We start from the raw sequence: 23,726 nt of genomic DNA, 5'->3' as shown, positions 1-23,726 counted from the left end.
ATACATATATATATATATATATATATATATATATATATATATAGTTTTGTCACCCATTTCCAAGGTGCTGTGAAAGGCACTTTAAACATATAGACATTAGTGTTGTTGAAATATACATATAAAAAATATTTTCAAAGAATAGATTTTTTATTGCTCTTAATGTCTATTAAAGTAGGTTGCAGTTATGGAACAAAATCAAAATGTCTGTCACTTTGTAAGAACTGTCAGTGTACAGAGAAGACTGTGACAGAGCAAAAAAACCCATTGAAAAAATACAGAAATAGAAATAATGAATATATACTTGTACTGCCGCTCATCCTCATTATCTCCAATTATGTCTCCTTTGTATCAAAGTGCGTCAGTTGCTAGATTTCACCCTCGTGGTAAGTACTTCTATATAAATGCTTTTTTTATACTTTTAATTTCTTTTCAGTTGATTCAGCCTTAAGAATGATACCGCCGATTTTTATTTAGGGGTACAATGGCCTGTCATACAAAGTGTTACACGGATTCAGTTATTTTTAACAGCGAAAATAGATATGAGGGCATACTACATGTTAAGAGTACAGACGCTCCCCTACTTACAAACGAGTTAGGTTCCGAGCGATTATTCATAAGTTGAATTTGTTCGTAAGTTGCTCAGTGCTATATTTTGTATTATAATTTATGTTTAAGGCCTATATAAGTATATTGAAGGTTTATATAAGTGCATTTGTATGTTTAAGGCTTGTATAAGTAACACGCATTGGTTTGTACTGAAAAAAACATTTAATAACATGGAGAGAATACATACAGTACTGTATACATACATTAGAGAGAGAGAGAGAGATTTACTAGAAACTGGCCGAAAGAAGCTATCTAATGACGATTGCAGTTTTCTTTTTTTCATCATAAATGATCCGGTAGCACTGTATGGCATCATTCAATTGATTTGCAAACTTTGTGCAACGTTCAATATTTGGGTCCTGCTGCTCGATCTTTATGTTTATAAATGGTACTGACGGTCGAACGATTCAAGTTGTATTCACGTGCAACGCTGACCACTTTCTCACGCGCATCAAGCTTCGTTATTATTGCCACTCATTTCAAATGAAATGGCTTGACTCTTCCTTGCACCTCCCTCAATAGAAGCCTTTCGCTTTTCACCAACCATATTGAATAATGGATGCACGAGATATTTAATGATAAAAATGAAAAAGGTTCTTTGCGCACTGGAGATACGTTCACGCACTTCCGCACTGCAACGAACTGGGCAGAGGAAGGTAGATGCTGGGTGAGCTGAGCTCTCACAGCGCCAGGCGTCGGTATTAGCAGCGGAAAGAAGCACTACTCGGAAAAAGGCGCGCAATACAAAATTTTTCGACATAAACGCAATTTGCAGACATGTTCGTATGTACCGTTGTTCGTAACTCGAATGTTCGTAAGTAGGGGAGCGTCTGTAATATGTATTTTCATTCATGGTGTGTAATCTCTCAAAGACAAGGACATTTTGTTTAAAGCCTCATACTCCGAATTGTACAGCCACATTTAAATCTACACAAACGGCATATATTACTTGACTGGAATTTAAAAATCCTGCAAATAAAATGCATCTGATACAAACAAACTCTCAGATAAACTTAACTTTTCAAGACCTAACGCACATTGGATTTTCTAAATTTCACGAGATTATTGAGAGTTGTGTGAAAATCATTTAAATATTTAGAAAGTCACAATATCTAAGATTGGGAAGTAACATGCACTGTATATGACAGATGTTAGCATAACCCTGATACACAGGGAAACAGACTTCATAAAAGTACCGTGGTACTTTTACAAGATATTTTTAAGCTGTTTTGCCTCTCCTTTTACTTGTCGCTGTCAAAAAATAAGTTTGATGTTAATTACCAGTGGAAAAGAACATGTAAGAAGTCAAAGAAAATGTTTTAATGGCGAATGTGGAAAAACAGAACCAGCAATAAGAGAAGCTCTAATTAAATGTGCTTAAAGGCAAAAAGTCTGTTGATTAAACTACTCTGAAGAAGCAAATTGTGAAAGTTTAATTAAAAGTACACTTTTCTTGTATGAATTGTTCTTGTAAATCTCATAAAAGTTTTATGGGTTTTTCTACTTTAGCTGTTTTACTGTTTGCATTACTCTTTGAGTTATTACATTATTAATTGTGTTTATCTTAACTCTAATAGACATTTTTGGAGCACTGTCTACGGTGCTGCCCAAAACACATAAAATAAGAAAGAAATCATTATTTCTACTGATGTCAATCACTGAGAAGAAGAGCGGTTCAGCACTGTTGTAGTTTGACAATGTGTAAAAAAATACAACTTATTAATTTTAGATGAGTCTGTCAAGCTTTGACACTTCAGGCAGAAATACACTTGCAAGAGCTTTCAATGACTAAAGCTTGTACTAAGACAGTGAGTGACTTCCCAACCATTAAATTAAGAAAACAAGTAAATGTTAGGTTGATTGCCTCTTCAATAAAAATGTCTCTGAGCCAGCTCTTCTGTGTATTATCTGTGTGTCATAATGGAAAAGTTTGAAAGTCCAATATTACCACAGAGTTTCGCCAATCCCAAACAAACATATACTTATATATAATTTCAGCAAGATGACACATGGGGAGTGAAAGGCACACGAAAGAGAAGAGTGCTTTATAAAATAACTTCGGATTAAAGTTGCGGGTGGAAAATAATATCTTGTATCCCTCCTTTTAATAAAAATATGGACGATCCTTGCCTGTACAATCAGCTTTTGGGATCGGCACAGTTGACTGCTGGAGAACTTTCTTCTTCCATTATTTCCTACAGTTGAAATACTTTTCAAAGCAGAACAAATTCTTCCAGAACTGATTTGTTTGATTTTGGAGATTCCTGAAGACATTGACAATTTCCAAAATAAAGCCCACGTGCTTACCACTCACAAAGTCATTAATACTTGAGAATGAAAGCATTTTATGAATAAACAACTTAAATAACTGAGGTCCGTAAGCAGCATTAAAGCCATTATACATTCTCTTCATTCCTACACAAGCAGTGATTTTTAGTTAACTACACCAGTGAAAAATAAGGATGAAGTTGACTGAAATAAGACACAGATGTGTTAGGTAGGTGCATGTGCTTTCAGTGTGTGTGCTTCAAGCACTAAAAAGACCTAACACAATGTGTTAAACTGCATAGAAGTTGCTCAGGCACTTTCTTCAAGTCTCAGTAATTCAGAGTGGTCACAATGTCATTCAGCTCTATGTGTCGGGAAGCAAAGTCTTTGTGCGGTTCATCCGACTTCATTTGAGCTGATAATTGTGCTCTATTGCTTTGAGTTGACCGAATAGACGTCTTTCAAGAAGCCCTCTTCAGAAGCTGGACTCCTGAACGTTCCTTTTGCGGCCCAGAGAGGCGGTGCCAAAGCGAGGCCTCGGCAGGCTAGCGTAAAACTTGTCAGTATTGGCGCCACGGATCTGCGTTGAAGGCGCTGACATACCATTGCGATGCAGTGACGCCGTCCTCCGAGCACTCTGCTCCATCCTAGCGGGGAGGCTGGATGAGCTCTGTGAGCGCTTGATGTCGGTAGAGCTCCGCTGAGCTTTCCCATTTGCGAGTTCTTCGCAATGAGAATTCCTCGGCTCACTTCCGGCAGCTCCGTTCGATAGCGACACCCTGGACAGTGTCCTTCTACCCCCATCTTGTGCTGTGCCTTCCCTTGACCTTCTGGAGTCTTTGTCCCTCCGCAAGAAGTTCAAGAATGACATCAGTCCCTCTCCCTCCTTCTTGCCCTTCACAGCCCCTTCGTTTCCAACACAACGTTCCCGGTCCGTCCGATTGTCTTTCTGTTTTCTGAGAGTCCCACCGAGAATGCTGGAGCTGCTTTGAACTCCCGAAGCACATACCTGCTTTGTGTCCTGTTGGTTTTTGGGTGAGCTCCGTCTCTTGGAGTCTTTGCTCCTTGCAAGACTGTTGCTAGTACCTTCCTGACCTGGTTGGGTCTCTTTGTTGGACCTCAAGCTGGATGTTTGTTCTGATGGCCTCCTATGGCCCTGTGGCACCTGTCTGGATTCATCTCCTACTTTAGCTATGCAACTGATCCTACCTGCACTGGAGGATCTGACCGCGCGGCTGCCGCTGGCGTCCTTGGAGTTTCGAGGTTCACTCATCAAGGACTCTATCGGATCCTTGGTGCAGCGAGGTCGTCTGCCAGACTCCAAATACTGGACCAGCTCTACAGGGGCGGGAACTTGCACATCTGGAAGTTCCGGCTCGGGTTTTCGTCGCTCTCTGGACCCAAGCGACCAACGCAGAGGTAGCACCTTGTTGAGGGTGTCCTTCGTCTTGTTGGGTGCCCTCATGCTCACGCTCCGCCCTTGCAGTCCCCTCACAAAGGGTCTGCTCTCACAGCCTCCTTAACAACAACAATGAAAAAGACAGTACGGAATGGGTAGAAATTCAAGACGTCATTGAAATACAGTGCTCAGTAACTCCTTCCTATGATGTGTTTTTCATCCAATTTTTTTTTTTTTAATTGAACTCAATGTCACTGTCAATTTTGTGTTTTGTGATGTTTAAATTTGGAAAAGATCGCATTCACATTTGTTTTCAGCAATTTGAGGTTGACCTGTTAGGGATTTATATCTATCTATCTATATCTATCTATCTATATATATATATATATATATATATATATATATATATATATATATATATATATATATATATATATATATATATATATATATATATATATATATATATATATATATATATATATATATATATATATATATATATATATATATATATATATATATATAATTTTGTGGATTTTAACACTCTGTCTGGCAAGGAATGTTGTTGCAATACAGTTTATTTTGTAAACTAATGAATACCATTCATTCATTCATCTTCCTTATAGCCTTATAGTATTTGGAAACAGTTTTAAAATAGACCGTCTATTGAAGGTGCTCCTTATAGTGCATAAAATATGGTAATGCTAGTTGTATTCGTTTTCTTATTGTTTAAATGTACACTTATCGGCTTGGCATCTTATTGGGATTGGCAAAGCATATTGAAAAAAAATGCATTGCAGAGGATGTAAAAGTACCTGTATCAGAACATAACTAATGGAGATGACTTGTCTCCTTCAAGGTGAACTTACATAACTACAGCCTTCTTGTTGCAGTAGCTATTCACTATGATGAATACAACATCAAAAAGTGACACAATTCTGGAGTTCTTAAAAATGTAAATGTTAACTCAGAACGTAGCCTACCTGGGCACACGGACTAAGACCTCCATGCTCAGTTAACACCTCTAGTTTTTTTACACCTACCATTCTCACCTCCTTCCTCTTTTTCCAGGAACACAGGAGAGTCAGGGGAGTCAGGAACGGAAGATGGGCATGTGGTGGAGGATCGTGACACCATGCTGCCTCTTTTACTGTCTCCAGTCAAGCGGATTAACCAATGGTCGGACACTGAAGAACTTGTAGAGCCTAGGGATGCAAGGCATGTAGAGAGGAAAGTATGAACCAATGCATTATTTAAAATACTTGTTAGCAAATTCTGATTTTTGGAATCCTACTTCAGAGAGCAGAAATTTTAATGACATCCTGTTCATGTGGGATCTGTGCCCAATATTGATTTTTGCTGTAGTTAATCCTGCGTAGTCTTGTTATTTGTCAACATTTAGCCACAGTAGTCTGCATGATTAATGCGTCATTAAATAATTCAACAGTTATTCGTAGATTTATGGTAAAAAAATATGTATTTGGAGATATAAAAAAAATAAAAAATAAAGTCAGAAGGTATTTTTTTTTAATTATACTTTTCGGTGGGTTACAAAGATAAATCAGAGATAACCCAAGTTGCAATTTAATCCTTACAGCGGCCTTATAGACTTGCTACAAGTCGGCAGTTTACTTTCAGAACAAAGTTAATGTTGTATTCGAGGCAAATGTTCTTTTCTACAAATGTATAACAATGGTGTACTGAGAGACATAATAGATACCACGGATAAAGAGTGTCAGAAAATTTTGTGCCAAAATAACAATGCACAATATAATTTCCTCGACTTTGTTGAAAGCGTCATTGAATGACCTTGCATTTGATATTTTTTAAATGTTACATTATGAAAAGTTTTTAACTGATCTATTTTGACTTTTGTGTCGTTTCAAAAGACATTTTTGGTATTTTTCTCAAATGATAGTGATTTTATCAAGTAAAGTAACCGCACTAATTAAAAACAACAAGGCCAAACCATGTTATTGGCAAAAGTCAATTTACTCATCTATTGAATGTTTTTTGTGCACAGTATGAAAGGGAAGCATACCTCTCAGGGAGCTGCTGGCCGACCATGGAGGAATGATGTTCCGTCTTTGGTAGAAGAGAATATAGGCCCCTTTGGTAGAAACTTCCTCCTCTGGGACCAGGTCAACACTGCTGTCATCGTAGCTGTACCACACACCATCCACAGAGTTCCGGCAATAGGCTGATGGCGAACATTTACACTAGTGTTTTAATACAAGCAATACTTTCAGAGTGTGATTGAGCAGAGAGGAAATAAATCAATACAATTGCCTTCTTGCCTGAAGAAGGGTCAAGGACTGAAAAAAATACAAATTTATGATGTATTTATTTATGTATGTAATTAAGCAAGTTATGAAATAGTATATAGCTTTCACAAATAATCTCAAGGTAAAAATGTTACTTAAATGTCCTTTTGAATGTTAATATATGGCTGGAAATTATGCAATACCCCCTTTTTAAATTTAATGAGAAAAAATGCTTTATAAACATGTTATGAAAGAATCATAGATTTAAGAAGATCGTGATGGACATAAAAAAAAGCTTAATGTAATGACTGCATATTCGAGAATGCCTCACAATCAAATATCACAGACACAACGTAAATGGCAAATGTCACTCAATCTATTTACAGTTCATGAGAGAGAGCACTTTCTGCTCTCAGTATCCACCACAATTTTATGAATACGATGGAAGGTTCTCAAAAGCTAGAGTGGAATGATCCCAATTGTGAATATTTATCATGAACACAAACCTGAAACACTTCGCTAAAATGAATTGTGATTTGTCTACTATCAAAGCAATAGTTTGTAGAAGCCCTGTCTTATGTATCTGAAATAAACCTGCATGAATGCCAATGAAAACCCTGAACCTGTTGACTGTGAAAGAGATGTGCTGAAATGGGAACAACAGAAGATTTCAGCAAAGACTCCTGTCGTCAAGTACCTGGTGTAGTTTGGCGTATAGTATGAGGTATATAAGACAAGTAGACGTACCAGTGTAGTGCCCCCCATGCATTCCTCCATGATGATTGCACACTGCGTACAGGTCATATAGGGAGTCGTGAGGGAGGATCATGTCCACAGGTGGGTGTTGTTGACCCGCGGACTTTGGCCGAGATGTGGGCCACGGCCCGCTATTCAAGTTACGCATACTGTGGCTTCTTTTAACAACATGAGGTGCCATGTCCAAGGCAGTCAGCGGGAAATGCACCAGTGTGGATAGTTTGTTTCTCCGTTCGCCTACCTGTAAGCAAATATTTATTTTTCTTTATTATTTTTTACCTTAACCAAAGGATGACACAATAAAATCAATTACGGTTGCAATAACAAAGACATTGTCAGTCAATCATCATTCATTGAGAAATAATAGTATAATGGTAATTTGAATGACTATGAAAGAAGATATGTAACCAGGCCAAAAGACGGTTTCCATATTGCTGTTTGTTTTGTTTCATCATGAATGACATTGCATATGAGTAATAACTTCTAAATTGATCAAGTATGTGGACAATATGACCAAATCTGACTGTATGACTTGCACAATACTAAGGCCTTTGAAGAATGGTGAAAACAGCTAAAAAGCAATATGTCAAAGACCGGAAGGTTACAACAAAGCCAGACGTACTTCAAAGCCCTTTTTATCAAATCTTTGAAAACCTTTGGCTCCAAAGCCTTGACATTTACTTCAGGTTCTTTGTAAAAACTATCACCGTATAGTTGAGAAATGCTCCCAGCCGAGCCCCCAGAAGCACATTTAGATCTTTTTTCATATGCATTTATTGTAGAGGTAAGCTCTTGAGCCCGAGGCGGAACCCCGACCCGACCTGACCCGAAATCAATCAATCATTACTTCGGATTCGTGTTGGGTCGGGCAGGGCTTCTATCTCGCTGAATTTTTTTTAATACTAAAACAATGTGTGGATACTAAACTAAGGAATACTTTTTTATAAAATAAATAATTTGGAATTCTGCCAAAAACAGGGCCGAAAATTAATACCCTTGGGCCGGTTCAAATCATACCTCTAATTTATTGTATTAATATTCCACAACTGTGCTTGGTTTGGTTCCTTGTAACGACCCCAAAGCATAATGATGAAAGAGTCTGGTAAAACTGCAAAAACAGCCAAAGCCGAAACTTCTCCTTCACATTTTGCATTCCAATGAGAAAAACATGTGGCAGACTGCTCTTTTTCCTGTCAGTTTAAACTTTTGAATTTGGCTCTACACAGTTCCTCCAACCCAAACCGGTCCTCAAGAGCCACTTTAGGTCCTGGTTTTTGTTCTAACAGTACAAACATGTCATACATTTTATACATTTCTGCTAAACTAACCAGCATCTGATGGCAATCAAATGATTACACTGGTAATACACCAGAATGGTGAAAATATGTTGTCTTGTTTGGTTGGAATGAATTCTTGCACCGACTGCGGCCCATTGTGGAATCATTTGGAGACCAGTGATCTAGCCCAAGCTACTTAAAAAGTCCTGAATACAATAACCAATGCACTCCTATTTGTTTATAAGCATGTTACTTATGATACCTGTTCTTACTAATCTATCTCTGTTTTATTCAAGATATTAAGCTATGCTTCAATGCTTGCTTGGACTGATCGCTCAGTAACGTGATAGTTCAAAGAGTTGAGCTGTATAAGCAAAGTGGTGTGCAGCTTCCATACACATACCTGTCGGAAGCGCTTGAGGTGAAGGATAAGTATGTCGGGGAGTGTCCACAAGCTCATCTTGACCATACCTTGCTGCATTTGTTTGCAGTGGGGGCACTTCCAGGCGTCATCTGGGGCCAGCTGCAACCAGGGAAAAGCATGTGTCAATGCAACAGGCTGTTGTAGTAGACTTTGAGTTCAGAAGTGTAGTATATGGAACAAAATGTCATTCCCTTGAATTAATGCTGCTCTTGCATCACAACATGTCATCTAAAATGTTGATTATATATACATTACTGCCATAGAGGGTGCGTACAAAGGTTCCTTTAAAATGCCACATTTGAGATTTCCCTCTCGCTCATACTTGACGAGATTGAAATGTGACACACATGAAACAAATGTGACAATGAGGCAAGCAGCATCATGCTCATGGAAGAGAAATGGGTCATAAATATGTGAGGCTATTGTAGGATATGTTAGGAAATGGATGCAGGATATGGTCCCTGCAGAGGAAAAGGGTCACTGTGGTTATATCACTAATACCTGTAAAATAAATGGCAAAGTTTTACACCCAAATTTGTCACACTAGAAAACATTTGCTGTCACTAACCAGGTAGTACAAGAAGCTGCAATTTTATCTCTAGGGAAAAGCACAGCCTGTGCATGACCTAAAGTAAACCATCACAGGCGTACAATTCAGATTATAATATTTTTGGTGCATTTTTTCTATTGTTTTATAGTGGATGGAAAATAGGAAATAATAATAAAGAAATTCCTCTTTATCATTAAATTGTCATGGTTTAGACATCACCAAAACAATGTTTGTGAGTAGAGGGTGAACAATTCCTGATAAAAAGCAAAAAGGAAAAAGTTGTCATAACTGTTGCTTTAATTACAATAAATGCCCTTGAGAGTTTTGATATTCTAATCTCAGCCTTTCAGTTAAGAAATAAAAGGATATGCTCTGAAGAACTGTGCAATATTCCTTCACTGCCAGAAGGTAATGTAATACATGATTCCAGCATTGTTCAGCTTGCATAATGATGTATATTGTTTTTAATTATAAAATTATATTTTTTGTTTGAAAATGGCTTCTGTAGGAGGACAGACATACTTAGTTTTTCAATGCTGTAAGAATGTGTACAATAAATATATTAAATTGAAACATTCCTGTCAATGAAGATTTGCATCATAGGCTCATATTAAAGATGATATTCAATAGAGCAGATGTGAGTTGTCAAACACCAATTTCCGTGGCGCAAAGCCGATATAGGTAATTTGCGGAAATTAACCACGTTGCTTATTGTAATAACGCCAAAGATATATCATCTGATATCATGCATCATCCTTTTCTGTTACGTTTGTTTTAGAAGTTTCATTTTAGTTGCTAGAATCAGAATAAAGTTGTGGTACAAGTGACGATTTGTAATTATTTTATTATTATTTTATAATACTAGATTACTATTTAATAGTACAGTCATACTTCTACTTATGAATGCCTCTACGTATATATATTTTTAGGTTATATGCAAATGAGTGACTCGAGAAACGAAAAAGATCCAAGTTACAAAATCCCCCCAAAAGTAAATGCATTTCCTTGTCCATTATTTTATTTAGAAAATATTGTCGCGGATGCATTGATTATCAATTTAGAAAAGTGGTCTCCAAACTATTCCACATAGGGCCGCAGTGTGTGCGGATTCACCAATCTGGTGTCCTACAAGTGCAATCAGTGGATTGCAGTCAGGTGCTTCTTGTTTTCTGCAGAAATCTCATTGGTCAAATTGTCTGTGCTGAATCGTTGGAACAAAAACCTGCACCCACAGCGGCCCTCGAGGACCGGGTTGGGGACCACCGCTTAAGAACCTCGCTACCCTTTACTGGGCTCTCATTGGCTCCCATTATAACGGCAGCAGAGGGAACTATTTCAGCGGCGCAGGGCACATTTTCACTGGGATTTTGGAACATTATATTCATTTTAAAACATTAATAAATTATTTTCTTATAATTTTCTCTAATTTCTGTGTGTTTCTCACATCTGTCATAAAAATTGGGACACTTTGAACAATTTTAAAAGGTTCATTTGGCAGTTGTGTGAGGACTGTGGAACAAATTTGCGAATTTACATATAAAGTACTGCGCTACTAACAAAATTTTCAAGTTACGAAAAAAGTTCTGGAACCACTTAATTTTGTAAGTAGAGGTACGACAGTAGATTGAAGGGTGTTAGGCTGAGCAAATGAATTGGGTTTCTGACGAAGGGGAAAAAACTGTTGTTTTAACTAGCAGCAAAGCTTCAGCCAACAAAAGTAACGTTAGAATGAACCTTGTGTTTAGACTCACCTGCTCTTCTTTGGTATAAAGCTGAAAACACTGGTCCAGAGTGCAGTTATGTTGCTGAAGATGCTGCTGCTGCTGGTTCCTCACACTTTCAGCATCTTGTATCACTTCCTCTTGGATACTGCCAAACAGACTTAGGCATACAAGAATTCTTGTCACACAAATTTGCTTTTGAGCAAAGGGACAAATTGGACACAAGTGTAGGCTGACTTTTGCTGCAAGCTTTGTGCAACCTACTACACTTGGCAGTCAAGCAGCTTACCAGTCTTTAAGCTTCTGCTCCCACTCGATGACAACTTTGACATGTTGAGGTCCCCCGGGCCCACAAATCTTCAGTGCTCTAAAATGGAAATGTTGCACAAATAGCATCATGTTTACAGCGGTACATTGAAATGTAAACGCTTACGATTATCCACATTAGAACACATTTTGGAGCAAAAATATTCCACAAAAATCAAACTATTAGTCTAGGATGAAGGATGAAGATCGAGGAGGGATGAGAAAATAAGCTATTTTTTTGCCAGTGAGCTATGTTGAGAAAAGCAGTTCTAAAAGTATCTCTCCATCACGGAGATAGATTTTAACCTAGTACTTGGCTCTTTTATCTTTGTGTTAACTAATCTTGCTAAAAAGGATTATTTATTTGTGTACCACCTTCTCCCTGGTGCAATTTGAAACCCTCACGTTTGAAGACTGTAGCATGTATTCATTTTTGGTAGACATAGTGGGTTGTAGACTACACATGCTGGAGGTTCACATGATTGTTACTAACATTAGTGTGTAGTTTGTTGGCATCTGTCTTCTCTGATTGATATGCAACAATAGTATGATAGCGTAGGTAGTTTGCTTTATTCCTCATTGCATAATGCTTACCTGGGAGACAAATGAGAAGTACTGTCATTCTCATCAATACAAATGGTCATTTCAAACTGGAATGAACATTTTCTCAAGGCGACTAACTCTTTTCAATTAACTTTCTCACTTGCAAATGCTTACAATAGAAGGCTATTTTTTCAGCACCAAATGTAGAGCTGTAATGAAAAGAAATTCTCTAATGAAAAGTTCTTCTGTGTTAATACTGTCTTAAGTTATTTCCTGCAATTAAAAATAGCTGATGTACTTGATGCTCATTCTGAAGTTTTCACTTTCATTCTTGCACTAAACAAACCATAGCTACCTCACGTGCTGCTAAAGACTTTAGTTACTATTTTTTTACTTCACTTCATTTTTATCGTATATAAATTATGTCTACTTATTTATATGTTCACTTCATGGTAAAGCTTTAAATCTCATTGTATGACAATAAAGGCATTCAATTCAATCCATTCAATTTAGACTAAAAAGATGCATTTTCTGTGACAAATTGAACAAGGATTAGTAGGGCAACCTCATGATTCTTTAGTGTAATTGGAGCATAGGTTTTTCTGAAATTGATATTTCACATTTTTTTGGTTTAGATATGGCTTCGGTCTTGCTTTTGTACTCCATAGCCATACGAAAAAGATCAAAGCCTACGATGATGTCTTCTCTTTATATTTGGAGTGATTTCTTGATAACTTCACTGTTGTGCTAAGTATTCTTCCTTTGATGATGACGAGACACTGCAATCTTTCCTAATCTCCCACCATAATCACATTGGAGCCACGCTAGATGCACTTCACCATATGTATCGACGCTCTCAAGATACTTCCCTTAGTATTGTTATCTGCATATTTATACTCATCTTTTATTCATTCATTTTCTGTACCGCTTATCTTCACAGGGGTCACGACTCACGAGTGTGCTGGAGCCGACCCCAGCCAGGTATGGGCACCAGGCAGGGGACACCCTAATTTGGTGGCCAGCCAATCGCATGGCGACCTTTCATTTAATCTGTTATTTTTTCATTAATTCATTTCAACAGCGCTTATCATCATCAGGGTCACTCCTACCAGTCAACTGTAGGGCACACATAGACAACCATTTGGACTCACAATCACATCGCCACCGAGTGGGAGTCGAACCTAAGCTTCCCGCACCAGAGTCAGGTGAACGAACGACTGCACCGTCAGATGGCTTCCATCTCTATTTTACCATTTGTAATATTTCCCCTTGAGAGCTTGTTTATTGAACTTCATATCTACTACGTAAGTGCTTTCTGTGCAAATGGTGAGAGTATAACAACAGCAAAAAATTTATGAGGGTGACCCTGCCATAGACTGTAATGGATGTGAATTTATACTTCCTTGGGTCATTTCAGAACACAAAATTGGCGTGATTTCTACCTATGAACAGCAGAGTGGTGCAGCGGTCTGCTGTCTTGAGGTGACAGGTAGCTAGGAGACGCTGATACTCCTACCACTCGGATCTTAAACAGCACCCTGGTGTTCTGCAATTACATGGATTCTTATTAGTACAGCACACATATACAGTACAGTCATATCTTGTGATACAAGCTTAATGCGTTCCGGGACTGAGCTCGTATGTTGATTTACTCGTATCTCAAATCAATGTTTCCCATAGAACTGAACTAAATACAAATTAGTTCGTTACTATCTTCTGAAAAAAGACACAAAAAACAGGATATCACAATGGAAAAACATATTTTTATTGGTTGGCTTGCAGGCCCAAATTGCACCGTGTACGTTTACTCAAATAGGCATGTGATAAAATACAACAGTGACATCTGCTGGCTCTAGCCAACAAACATTCACAAGATTGTCCTTTTCGCCTTTTGTGACACAATACGCAGAGCGAGCAAGTTTAGTGAGAAATCACTAAAAGGTCGTAACAAATGCTGACCATGTCAAAAGTGAAATTGATTCCACCAGTGAAATTTTAAGGAGTCATTTCTTGTGACATTTTATGGCACCTTTGGACGTGTAAATATTCATTCATTCATTCATTCATCTTCCATACCACCCATCCTCGATAGGGTTGCAGGGGTTGCTTTCGCCTAACCTAGCTGTCGTCGGGCGAAAGGCAGACTACACCCTAGACTGGTCACCAGTCAGTCATAGGGCACACAGAGAGACAAACGATCATACCGCCACCAGCGGAAGTCAAGCCCACGCCTGCCCACACTGATGTCAGGCGATTGAACCTCTACACCACGAGGAGGCCGTGCAAATCTTGTTTGTAAAATAATACTTGGAAGTTGTAGGCTTTTTTTCTGTCACATTATTCGGCCAGTCCTCATTTTCAAAATAGCAATCAAACTTATCGTATTTTTTTTTTCTTGCCAACTTATAGGCTTACATTTTGCTCATGATTATATGACCAAGTTGAGTTTTGACAGTCACGTGCAGCCATACAATAATAAAAACTTTTTTAACCATAGTTCAGAGATACATAATTGACATTTCAAAATACCACAAAGCTCGGGAGTAAAATGTGTTTTTTTTAGGAACAGTTTAGTAATTCTCACTAATTCACCCTGTATGAAACATTAACATACAGATGTAACTGATTAAAATACCTCTGGGTGGTGCCATAACACCTCAAGAATGAAGAAGACATGCCTGACTTCACGAGACTACAGGGTAACAAAAAACTGCAGGGAGCAATACTACAAATAAAGCATCCAACTGAGTTGTTCTTTCCAGACAAACAATCGATATCATTGGTGGCAACAATTGAACCTATTAGAATCATGTTCATCAAGAAGCTCTACTAAAACATTTATAGACAAGTTTTAAAAAAATTATGTTTAAAAAATATTGTTGCAAGATTAATATGTGATTTAATGAAATTAATTAGATATTTTGAATTCAGCCTAAAGGACCCGATGATGCAGTGGTTCTTTCCCCTGACTTCAGGCCAGAGGCAGGTGACACCCTGAATTGGTGGCCAGCCAATCGCAGGGTACAAGGAGACATCAACCATTCACACTCACACTCATACCTAAGGGCAATTTAGAGTGTCCAATCAGCCTACCATGCATGTCTTTGAAATGTGGGAGAAAACCGGAATACCTGGAGAAAACCCACACAGGCCTGGGGAGAACATGCAAACTCCACACAGGTGGACCGACCTGGATTTGAACCCAGGTCCTTCACTGTGAGGCCGACACGCTAACCACTCATCGGCCGGACCGTCCTGATTGTAAGGCATTGTCTGTTTTATTTTGCCCTTCAATTGGCTGGCAACCAATTGATGGTGTCCCCTGCCTGCTGCCCATGTTTGGCTGGTACAGGCTCCAGCACCACCGCGACCCTTGTGAGGATAATCGGTATGGAAGATGAATGAATGATTGTTTGAGAACTACAAATGGACTATAATCGAAGCGGAGTCTCCTTGTGTTGTCATCACATCTGTGCTTCTGTGTATGTTTTTTTTCTTCAGATTCTTGCTTGTTAACCACATGTCTCGCCTCGATTTTGAAACCAGGCCCAAACCACAGAAGACCGGACTAACTTGATCAGACTACCTTGCGAGGCACAGGAAGTCATATGATTAAAATGGACCTTTCTGCTGCTTTAAAATGTCAGTTAATTTGGTAAAAATGTTACTTAAAACATTTTATTAATGGAATTTTTCAATTCAAGGTTGGCAAAAAGTAACAAGGTGACAAATTTGAATATATTAAAAAAAGGTTCCAAATGTTGTGAGTTATCAACGTTGGGCCTAAAAAACGCAAATCTACAAAAACTGCTCACATAGAAGAAGTCTCAAAATTTTAACTGTATTTTTGTGTTATTTGGTGCCATTTGAATCTGATAGTTCCTTAACATTATTCAAGATCAATACTTTACTTTTAAAAAAAGTCTGGCTCTAGTGAGACCTGCTGGACTCGTGTCTTCTGGTGTTGAGGGCATTTACCTGAGCATGAGATCTGTTCAGCATCAGATAATAGAGCTTGTTGAGGAGGCTCTGCTGCAGCTGCTCCCAGGAGATGCTCTTGTCTTCCAGCATGAGAAATGGTGGCCCAAACCTTATAAAAATAGTAAAAAAATGAACAGATAAAAATCCCCAGGAGGAATATAAACTTATATCAAAACAAAAAGCAGTGAACACTTTAGAATGACTGTTGACACTATGATTTCAAAAGCAAAGTCTGACGCTAGGAGATGCAGAACTGCTTCAGTGAAGATTATCATTGAAAAATGGGGATGAAAAAATATTGTGCATGGTATTGAAGGCAATTATTGAGAGCATACAATTGAATACCATGCAATTGAATTTAAAGAAACAGAGCCCAGTTTAATAGATTGACCGCTTTTTAGAGCACAACAATTAAATTTACATCACATCTGCAATGTGCAAAGGGATCAACATTAAATTCTCAATTAAAGATTGGTGTTTAAAATCAAAATCACCAGGACGCAAATGAGGGAGCGAGAGAGAGTGTCCAACACTGTAGCGTCTTGGGCTCAATTAACATGTGGTCTCAGGCACCTACTATATGGTAAATATCTTACGCTTACGTCTCTCAACTCTACAATTAAGCATGGAAATGTCAGTGTAAACAATTTTCCTTGCCAATAGGACATTTGCAACTTGGTAGTCTTCAGTAAAATGTTTTAGACAAAACATCAGAATACTTGTCAGTTGGTCCAATTGTATGTGATCAATACACTGAGCTTACTGCTTGGTCGGAAGGGGGAAAATAGAGGCTTAGTGTTGTTCTATACACAACACATATATTAAAGTTTTTTGGATAAAAATTATACAAGTTTAAAAAAATAGCCCTAGCCGCCACAGCAATAAAACTACATGTATGAGGCTGCCATCGCTTCCATCAGTTCACACTCCGGCTTCCTGGCCAACCGAGAAATGGGATTAAAATGGCCTTTTTGCCCTTTTTTGGTTTATCTTACAAAGTCAAAGACTACGGGTTCTGGCTCAGTAAAGTCCAATCTATCGAACTTGGTAAAATACCCCCTGAGGTAATAGAAGATCATTAAGAGATTGACATCTCTGGCATTACCGTTAAAAGCCTGGTGCACTCACGTCTCACATATTGCTGCTGTGTAGTTAAAAAAGATTGAGAAAGTGACTTTCTAAATCCACAGCTCACCTGACAGCCTGCTGACCACATCCTGACGTATTGCAGATGAGGAGCAGAACCTTAGAGGCACTGCCCTGATTCAGGTATTCAGTGGATAATGTACCAGATGATGGTAACTTTCCAGCCGAGGAGCTGTGGGGGGAGTTGGGGAGGCTGTGGTGATACCCTGAGGATAGAAGAGCAATGGAAGTCACACAGAGAGTATATGTATAAATTTTGATTGATATCCATTTTATGAATGATAATTATTTCAGAAATTTTGCGACTATAAACCTCCACATTTACCCTGATCTGGCTTACAGTGCAGTTCAGTTTATGTACGGTTTTGTTTTAAGATAATGAGCTTCTTTGTATTTTGCTGTAAATATTTCAGAGTAAAATGTGGACAATAATCCATCTAACCTCCCAAACATCTACTAATCAAATAAAAGGAAAAATATCGACTCTCCCATTCATTCACTTCAATACTTTATCACTTATACCGATTGTTTTTCAACCTTGAAATTAAACACATTGTTAAAAATAATAACAAAACTGTGTACACACATCAGACAATACTGGCTGCCAGAATTACCTTGTAAAAAAACCCTTGAACACCATAAAACATTTATTTCCATCCATCAAGCTTTTTGAAATTATGGTCTTGAGCATAAAACGCCTTAAAAAAACATAAAAAGATATGCCTAAACTTGCAGTGAGCAAATTACGCCTCTGTCTGAAGGAGAATGAATGTGTGTTTGTGTAAAAAAATGAAAAAAATGTGGCAAATGTCAGAACTGGATGGAGGTGTGATGTCTGGTACAATGTGGTTCAATAACTAGTAAGTGACCCCTGCCATTAACAATGCGCACACTGACTAAAAATACCCTGTAGCCTGTGAATTTGAGCCCGTATGAATCAAAGGTCTTGACTGTAAACGAGCATGAGTGGCCACAGACCACCTGAGCTCCAAGCTGACTGAGAAAAGACAGATCAAGTAGAGGAAAGACAAGATACCACCTTATTCCAGTCACTTTTTAAGTGATTTTCCATCAGAGCTACACATCCATTTTAAAATCAAAATGATAAAAGTGCAGTAACCACCTAAAACAAGTTTATCGTCATCAAAATGAAAGTGTTAATCAAGAAAATGTTACTCACTGATTACTTCCCTTATATTTAACTGTTCAAATCTAAGTTTTAGAAAGACTGCATAAGTATACAGCATTAAAGTTGATATATTTAGATTTTCAATTGTTCATCTTTTTAAATGCAGCATGCAATGAATCCTACCGCAAATATTGTACGTTTTTAAGTGCGTAAAAGCAAATTAATTCTACCATCATGCTGACAGTTGCTGCTTTACTTGGTAACATTACTTGAGTTTTAAATGAATTACATTTCTACTCAACTAGCAGGTGTCATTTAAAGGGGAGATTGTAGCAAGTTCAAAAGTTCAAAATATAAAATCATATTTGAATAAAAAAAAACATGATAAATATGTAGCTAAGCATCTGCAGGGTCCCACTGTGCTTCTAATTTAAATTGCAATTTGTCATTAATATGCTTTTCATGTTTTATTTTGGAGGAGCTAATTAGAGTGAGTTGTTGCTGGAATAAAAAAAAAAAACATTTGTTTGACATTATGCACCACGTGGCTTTGATTTATTCCGGCAATCAAAGGAAGTAGAGCACAGAATATAACAATATGCAAAGAGTGCTGCAGACACAAAAGGCTTCGTGTTACTTTCATGAATCGGAATGTGTCTATGGGAATGTTCGAAAGAGACACAAAATCCACATGATATCTGGACTGCAGCGTTGATGATACACGTTTCCTGTTTAATGAGTACCTGAGTGTGACACAGATCCTGCACGGCCGTGCAGAGGTGGAGCTTGAAAGGCATAGATGACGTCACTATCGGCGATGGCTGTCAGGTCGTCGTCATCTGTGAAGGAACGTTGGAAACCCGTGGAGTAGACTTCGGCAAGGATGATCTGCATCATAAGAAGCAAACGTTTCATCCTACTAAGAAAATTTTAACAAGCTGAAGTGAAATTAATTCTATCTGGACCATAACAAAAAGGTTTACAAGAACTTTCTTTGTAAAAGAGAAGCTTACTTTGAGAATTTATGCTGGCAAACAGGCAACATTCAAACTAAATCCTAGATAATTACTTTTAAAATTTATGATAAATACACTCAATTTCCCAAAACGAGCAAAAATGCCACTAAAAGCTTTTTGACAGGAGGGTTTTGCTGTTTTTCATGACCGGCACACATTCATACATCGTTTTGTGGATTGAGTGTAACGACTTATCGTCTAATCAACAGCGTTATAATTGTTGAAGGTTCCTCAGATGAACCCATAAACACATCCATTGGCTGGCAAGCCAGGTTAATGGACATCCATAAACAATGAATTGGTAAGGAGTTGCTGCACTCTGTGCCTTGCCATGGGTGCTAGCCAGCTACAGCTGTGGATCTGCTCGAAGTGCCTGAACAGTGTCAGACATGAAGAGGATGTGATAAGATCATCAAACAATGGTAATGCAATTAGTTGGTGGACTTCAAAACTTATGTGTATCAATCGTTGTCCTTCTAGGTGACGCTAGCATCCAAAATGTCCTCTCATTAATCTTTTTGACTTCCCATTAATACCAGAAAAAACACGGCAACTATCTGTAAAATGTATACATGGAAGTTGGTATACATATGTGATATGGCTAGAATGTGACTTGTTAAAAAGCTATGGAAACTTTCTGGAAATTTTGAAAATAATGCACCTGCTCTGGAGAGACAGCTCCCTCCTCTGCAACCATGGCCCTCAAGATGGATAGTGAACCAAAGAGAGGCACGGCAAGCCCCACTCGTAGATATCGCTGACCCTTGGTGCTCAACACCAGTGTCACACATATCGCCCTGCAAACAGAGAAAAGGATCAAGCTATGGAAAATGAATATTAGCCTGTCTTGACGGACGCCATTACTATTCTTATGGAGATACACATATACATTGTTAATAGTGACGTCAAATGCAGAAGATGGGGCTATTTCATGCACAGTACCATGCAATCTTTGTTTTCCAGACAAATTTAGATAATTTAAGCAATTATGACTTGTGGGTGTTTGTTGCAACATCACAAAAGAAGAGGTCAGGAAGCACAAATTTACGAAGGATGAGAAAGTAATGATGTAACGTAGACCTGCGCTTGGAAACAATCTCACTGACAGTGCACAAGAACCGACAATAAAGAACACTGTTGAGGACAAAAAAAAGCCCCGGGGGAGAAATAAAACAAAAAGAAAAAAGCGTAGTAAGGAGGTCAAACTCAGGGCTTAAACATGAGAGAAAAGTGAACTAGGCCTTTAAACTTGCATTTTGATGCTGATGGTTTGTGCTTCTCTGTTGGTAGGAGAATCAGAATAAAACCTCTGCAAATCAGAGCTGCTGATTTCCAAAGAGGCATTGGTTGTTATCCTTACAGAACTGCCACAACTAAGTTGCAAAGTAAGGTTGATGTATGTTGCATAACCGCATATGTACAATTCAACTTGATTTGTAGTGTTGAGGTTTGTACATGTGTCTATGCATGTTAACATATTGGCGCAACAAAGCAGCACCCGCTGATCTTAAAATACTCAAATTCACTCAGCACCGCGTTGGTGGCATGGGGTGTTATTGCTCGACAGTGACTTGAGAGAGGAGCCAGCTGAGATAGCTCCGGTATCATTACCACCAAAGAGCACCAAATTGAAGCATATAATTCCGGCAGAGTTTGAAGTGTCCAAGATCAACGTATCACTTCACAAACAGCTGTCACAGCTCATTTATGTTTGGTGAGGCTGTCAGTTGCACCGATAAGAAGTTGGGCAGCGAGCCTGATACGCTCATTAAAAGAGCCAAATATGCATGTCGACATAAAAATTAGGTAATAATCAACCGAGGTTTTCTGATACATAAAGCAACTAATGTTACCACCGCTGTCAGTTTTGCAACTGAAAGTTTGAAATCAACCCTTGTCTGTCTCTTTAATAAAGTCCTCTAGACTGTCCTTCCTTTCTATGGAAATTGTCTTTTTGATTGCATGCATGCAAAGTAGTCAAGCCTTAACAGAAGACCCAATGAAAGAGGCCTTTTCAATCTATCACCCAACCAAACTAGCTTTGGGCCTTTTATTCACATATATACATACATACCCACCAAAAATATATCCTGTGTGTGTTTTTTTTAAAAGAAAAAACCCTCTCTGGCATTTTTTTTAAAGAAAGGATTAACAAATTGATACATAATAAATTGTGTCAGCTGTTAAATATTTTGTTCACTCTAATGACACTTTAAAACATTCTGAAGAAAACCGTATAGGCCACAAAAAGACATGATATTGTGTGATGGAAACGCACATCAATCTTATTCCATTATTCTAGTACACTGCGTAACTCTAAATTAGATAACTGTAGGCTTTGTTCCATGAAAATGGCCAGTGTACATCAGCATTATGAACAGCCTCAAACAAATAATTTGAATAAAATTCAATGGCTTCCGCTTTTTAAACAGAAATGTGTGAAAAACAACATTTTGAAATGTGTGTTTTTGTATAAATTACCTGGTTTGACGCAGAGGGATGGGCAGGGATATACATAAAAAGGGGTCGAAGGTGTTGCTCTGCTTAAGGCAATGAGGGCAAGTCAGTGATGACCTGTGGAGAAAACAATAGGCAAGATCAGATTATATTATATTACAATTTTATTATTATTATTATTATTGTTGTTGTTGTTATTACTAGATTACTGTGTTGCAGAATTGCAGAGAAAACACAGTTTTTTTTTCTATTTGTAACAATAACAACACCCACCCAAAAATTAATAATGCCATATAATAATGTACATTTGTCTCAGTGGGTGACTCCCCCAACGAATAATTAGGATACATCATCTATCAGAAGGATGGCCTCTATTTGAGGAAATCCTATGTAAAGGAAATGTTTTTATTTTCCATTATTCATCAGTTTGCAATTACTGTATTGTACTGCACTTGCAGTGCATTCAAGTCCACAGTCACATGACTCATCCCCCAAATTTTGGATAAAAGAGGGTAGAAAATTCTCGCATATGCACTGTTGACCCGATGGACCAAGCGATATAAAGCATCAGCACAGACACAAAATCCTCTTAAGTATGACGTCAGCGCGCAAGATGCAAGTTCGCAGTCTTGTAATTGGAATGCAGCACAGTGTAGATGAAGAGCCTTGAATTAGGCCATCTAGATAAGAAAAAGGAAAAAAGGCTGATGTTTAGACCTTGGGCACGAAACAAATCGCAGGGAGAAAAAAATACACAAATGTTATCTCTGGATAATGAGGGGATCAAAGATTCCTGAGATCGATGGGAAAACAAAAGGAAGAAAAGAATTAGACAACAGGAGTGACAAAAACTACAAAGATGTTTGTATCCGCAAGGTCGCGTAAGATACAGTCAGGTTGACAAAAGAGAGAGAATGTCCAAAATAAGAGAGACTGAAAAAACAAATATATATATATATATATAATTTTGATTTTTTACATCCAAGTGAAGCAAACACATGCGCACAAAAAATAACATCATCCACCTGTTTTTTACCGTAATTAGTTAGGGTAATCCTAATGAAAAAACTATTGCAAGTTCATTTGATGAACATATAATTAATTAGCCGACATAATCAAGATAGCTTTGTGAAAACTCCTATATAAACGAGTGATTGGTAAGGCGGGAGAACTAGGGTTTCTGATATTAAAATCTGAATTTTGACTTTATTCTGAAAATTCTGACCTTGTGAGTATAAAGTCAGTATTATTCTCAGAATTTAAATTCAGAATTGTGTGTTCACATGCTTGTGTATGTATGTTTACTGCCAGACGTTTGCCTACTTCCCCCTCACCTACGTACTCACAATTCCATGGAAAATATATTTGCATTTCTTATTTGTGGCTTGATGAATCATTTTAGTGGCATACCCATTTAATACAAAATTTGTATACATATATAATTTTATAATTTTAAAGGGTTTAGAATTGACTGGATTAGTTAGGTTTTCGGTTTTCATTCATTGCACCCAAATTTCCAAACATCCAGAAGATGGTACAGAGGCTGCTGCTGTTTTGTCAGAATTGTGTTTAACTATGAGAGTGTATTAATTGCTAAAATGTTTAATAAAAAATACTCAAGATGTTTTCACCATATATTCTGACAAATATTTAACATTGCTTAACATCATGAAAAACCTGCTCAGAATACCTTGCAGGTGATTTTGTGACACTGACAACCTCATCTGTCATACATTGTATACAAACTTGTTTGCAACTGGATGGCGTGCTAGTGACGACACAGCATTAAAAATAGACCAGAAAGTCAGATTGACAGACAGAATGAAGCGCCGACAAAGATGGATTCAAACAGAATCGTGGCAACACAAGTGATGCCAACG

General features: G+C 37.9%; 1 protein-coding gene and 1 long non-coding RNA gene across 4 annotated transcripts in view; one reads left to right on the top strand and one right to left on the bottom strand.

The window, feature by feature from the left end:
* Window positions 1–2,024: 2,024 nt before the first annotated feature.
* usp43a (ubiquitin specific peptidase 43a) overlaps window positions 2,025–23,726 on the bottom strand; it is a 45,469-nt gene continuing 23,767 nt past the window's right edge. For 2 of the 3 annotated variants that reach the window (XM_077605210.1, XM_077605212.1), the window contains exons 4-16: window positions 21,871–21,963; window positions 20,051–20,186; window positions 19,117–19,261; window positions 17,294–17,450; window positions 16,096–16,207; window positions 13,560–13,663; window positions 11,558–11,635; window positions 11,299–11,428; window positions 8,977–9,096; window positions 7,288–7,537; window positions 6,318–6,476; window positions 5,320–5,481; window positions 2,025–4,392 (exon numbers count right to left, since the gene is read on the bottom strand). In XM_077605210.1, the coding sequence (XP_077461336.1) occupies window positions 3,350–4,392; window positions 5,320–5,481; window positions 6,318–6,476; window positions 7,288–7,537; window positions 8,977–9,096; window positions 11,299–11,428; window positions 11,558–11,635; window positions 13,560–13,663; window positions 16,096–16,207; window positions 17,294–17,450; window positions 19,117–19,261; window positions 20,051–20,186; window positions 21,871–21,963 (2,689 nt within the window). In that variant the 3' untranslated portion in view covers window positions 2,025–3,349. The remainder of the gene's footprint in view (window positions 4,393–5,319; window positions 5,482–6,317; window positions 6,477–7,287; window positions 7,538–8,976; window positions 9,097–11,298; window positions 11,429–11,557; window positions 11,636–13,559; window positions 13,664–16,095; window positions 16,208–17,293; window positions 17,451–19,116; window positions 19,262–20,050; window positions 20,187–21,870; window positions 21,964–23,726) is intronic. The other variant, XM_077605211.1, reaches the window with a different exon arrangement.
* LOC144077449 (uncharacterized) lies at window positions 6,307–10,359 on the top strand. The gene is made up of 3 exons (XR_013301017.1): window positions 6,307–7,539; window positions 8,870–8,994; window positions 9,065–10,359. It is a non-coding gene; the product is annotated as an uncharacterized LOC144077449 (long non-coding RNA).

The sequence above is a fragment of the Stigmatopora argus genome, chromosome 7 (assembly GCF_051989625.1).
Source record: "Stigmatopora argus isolate UIUO_Sarg chromosome 7, RoL_Sarg_1.0, whole genome shotgun sequence".
NCBI lineage: Eukaryota > Metazoa > Chordata > Actinopteri > Syngnathiformes > Syngnathidae > Stigmatopora > Stigmatopora argus.
Note: the sequence above shows the minus strand (reverse complement) of the source record. Positions and strands in the feature narration are given on the sequence as shown.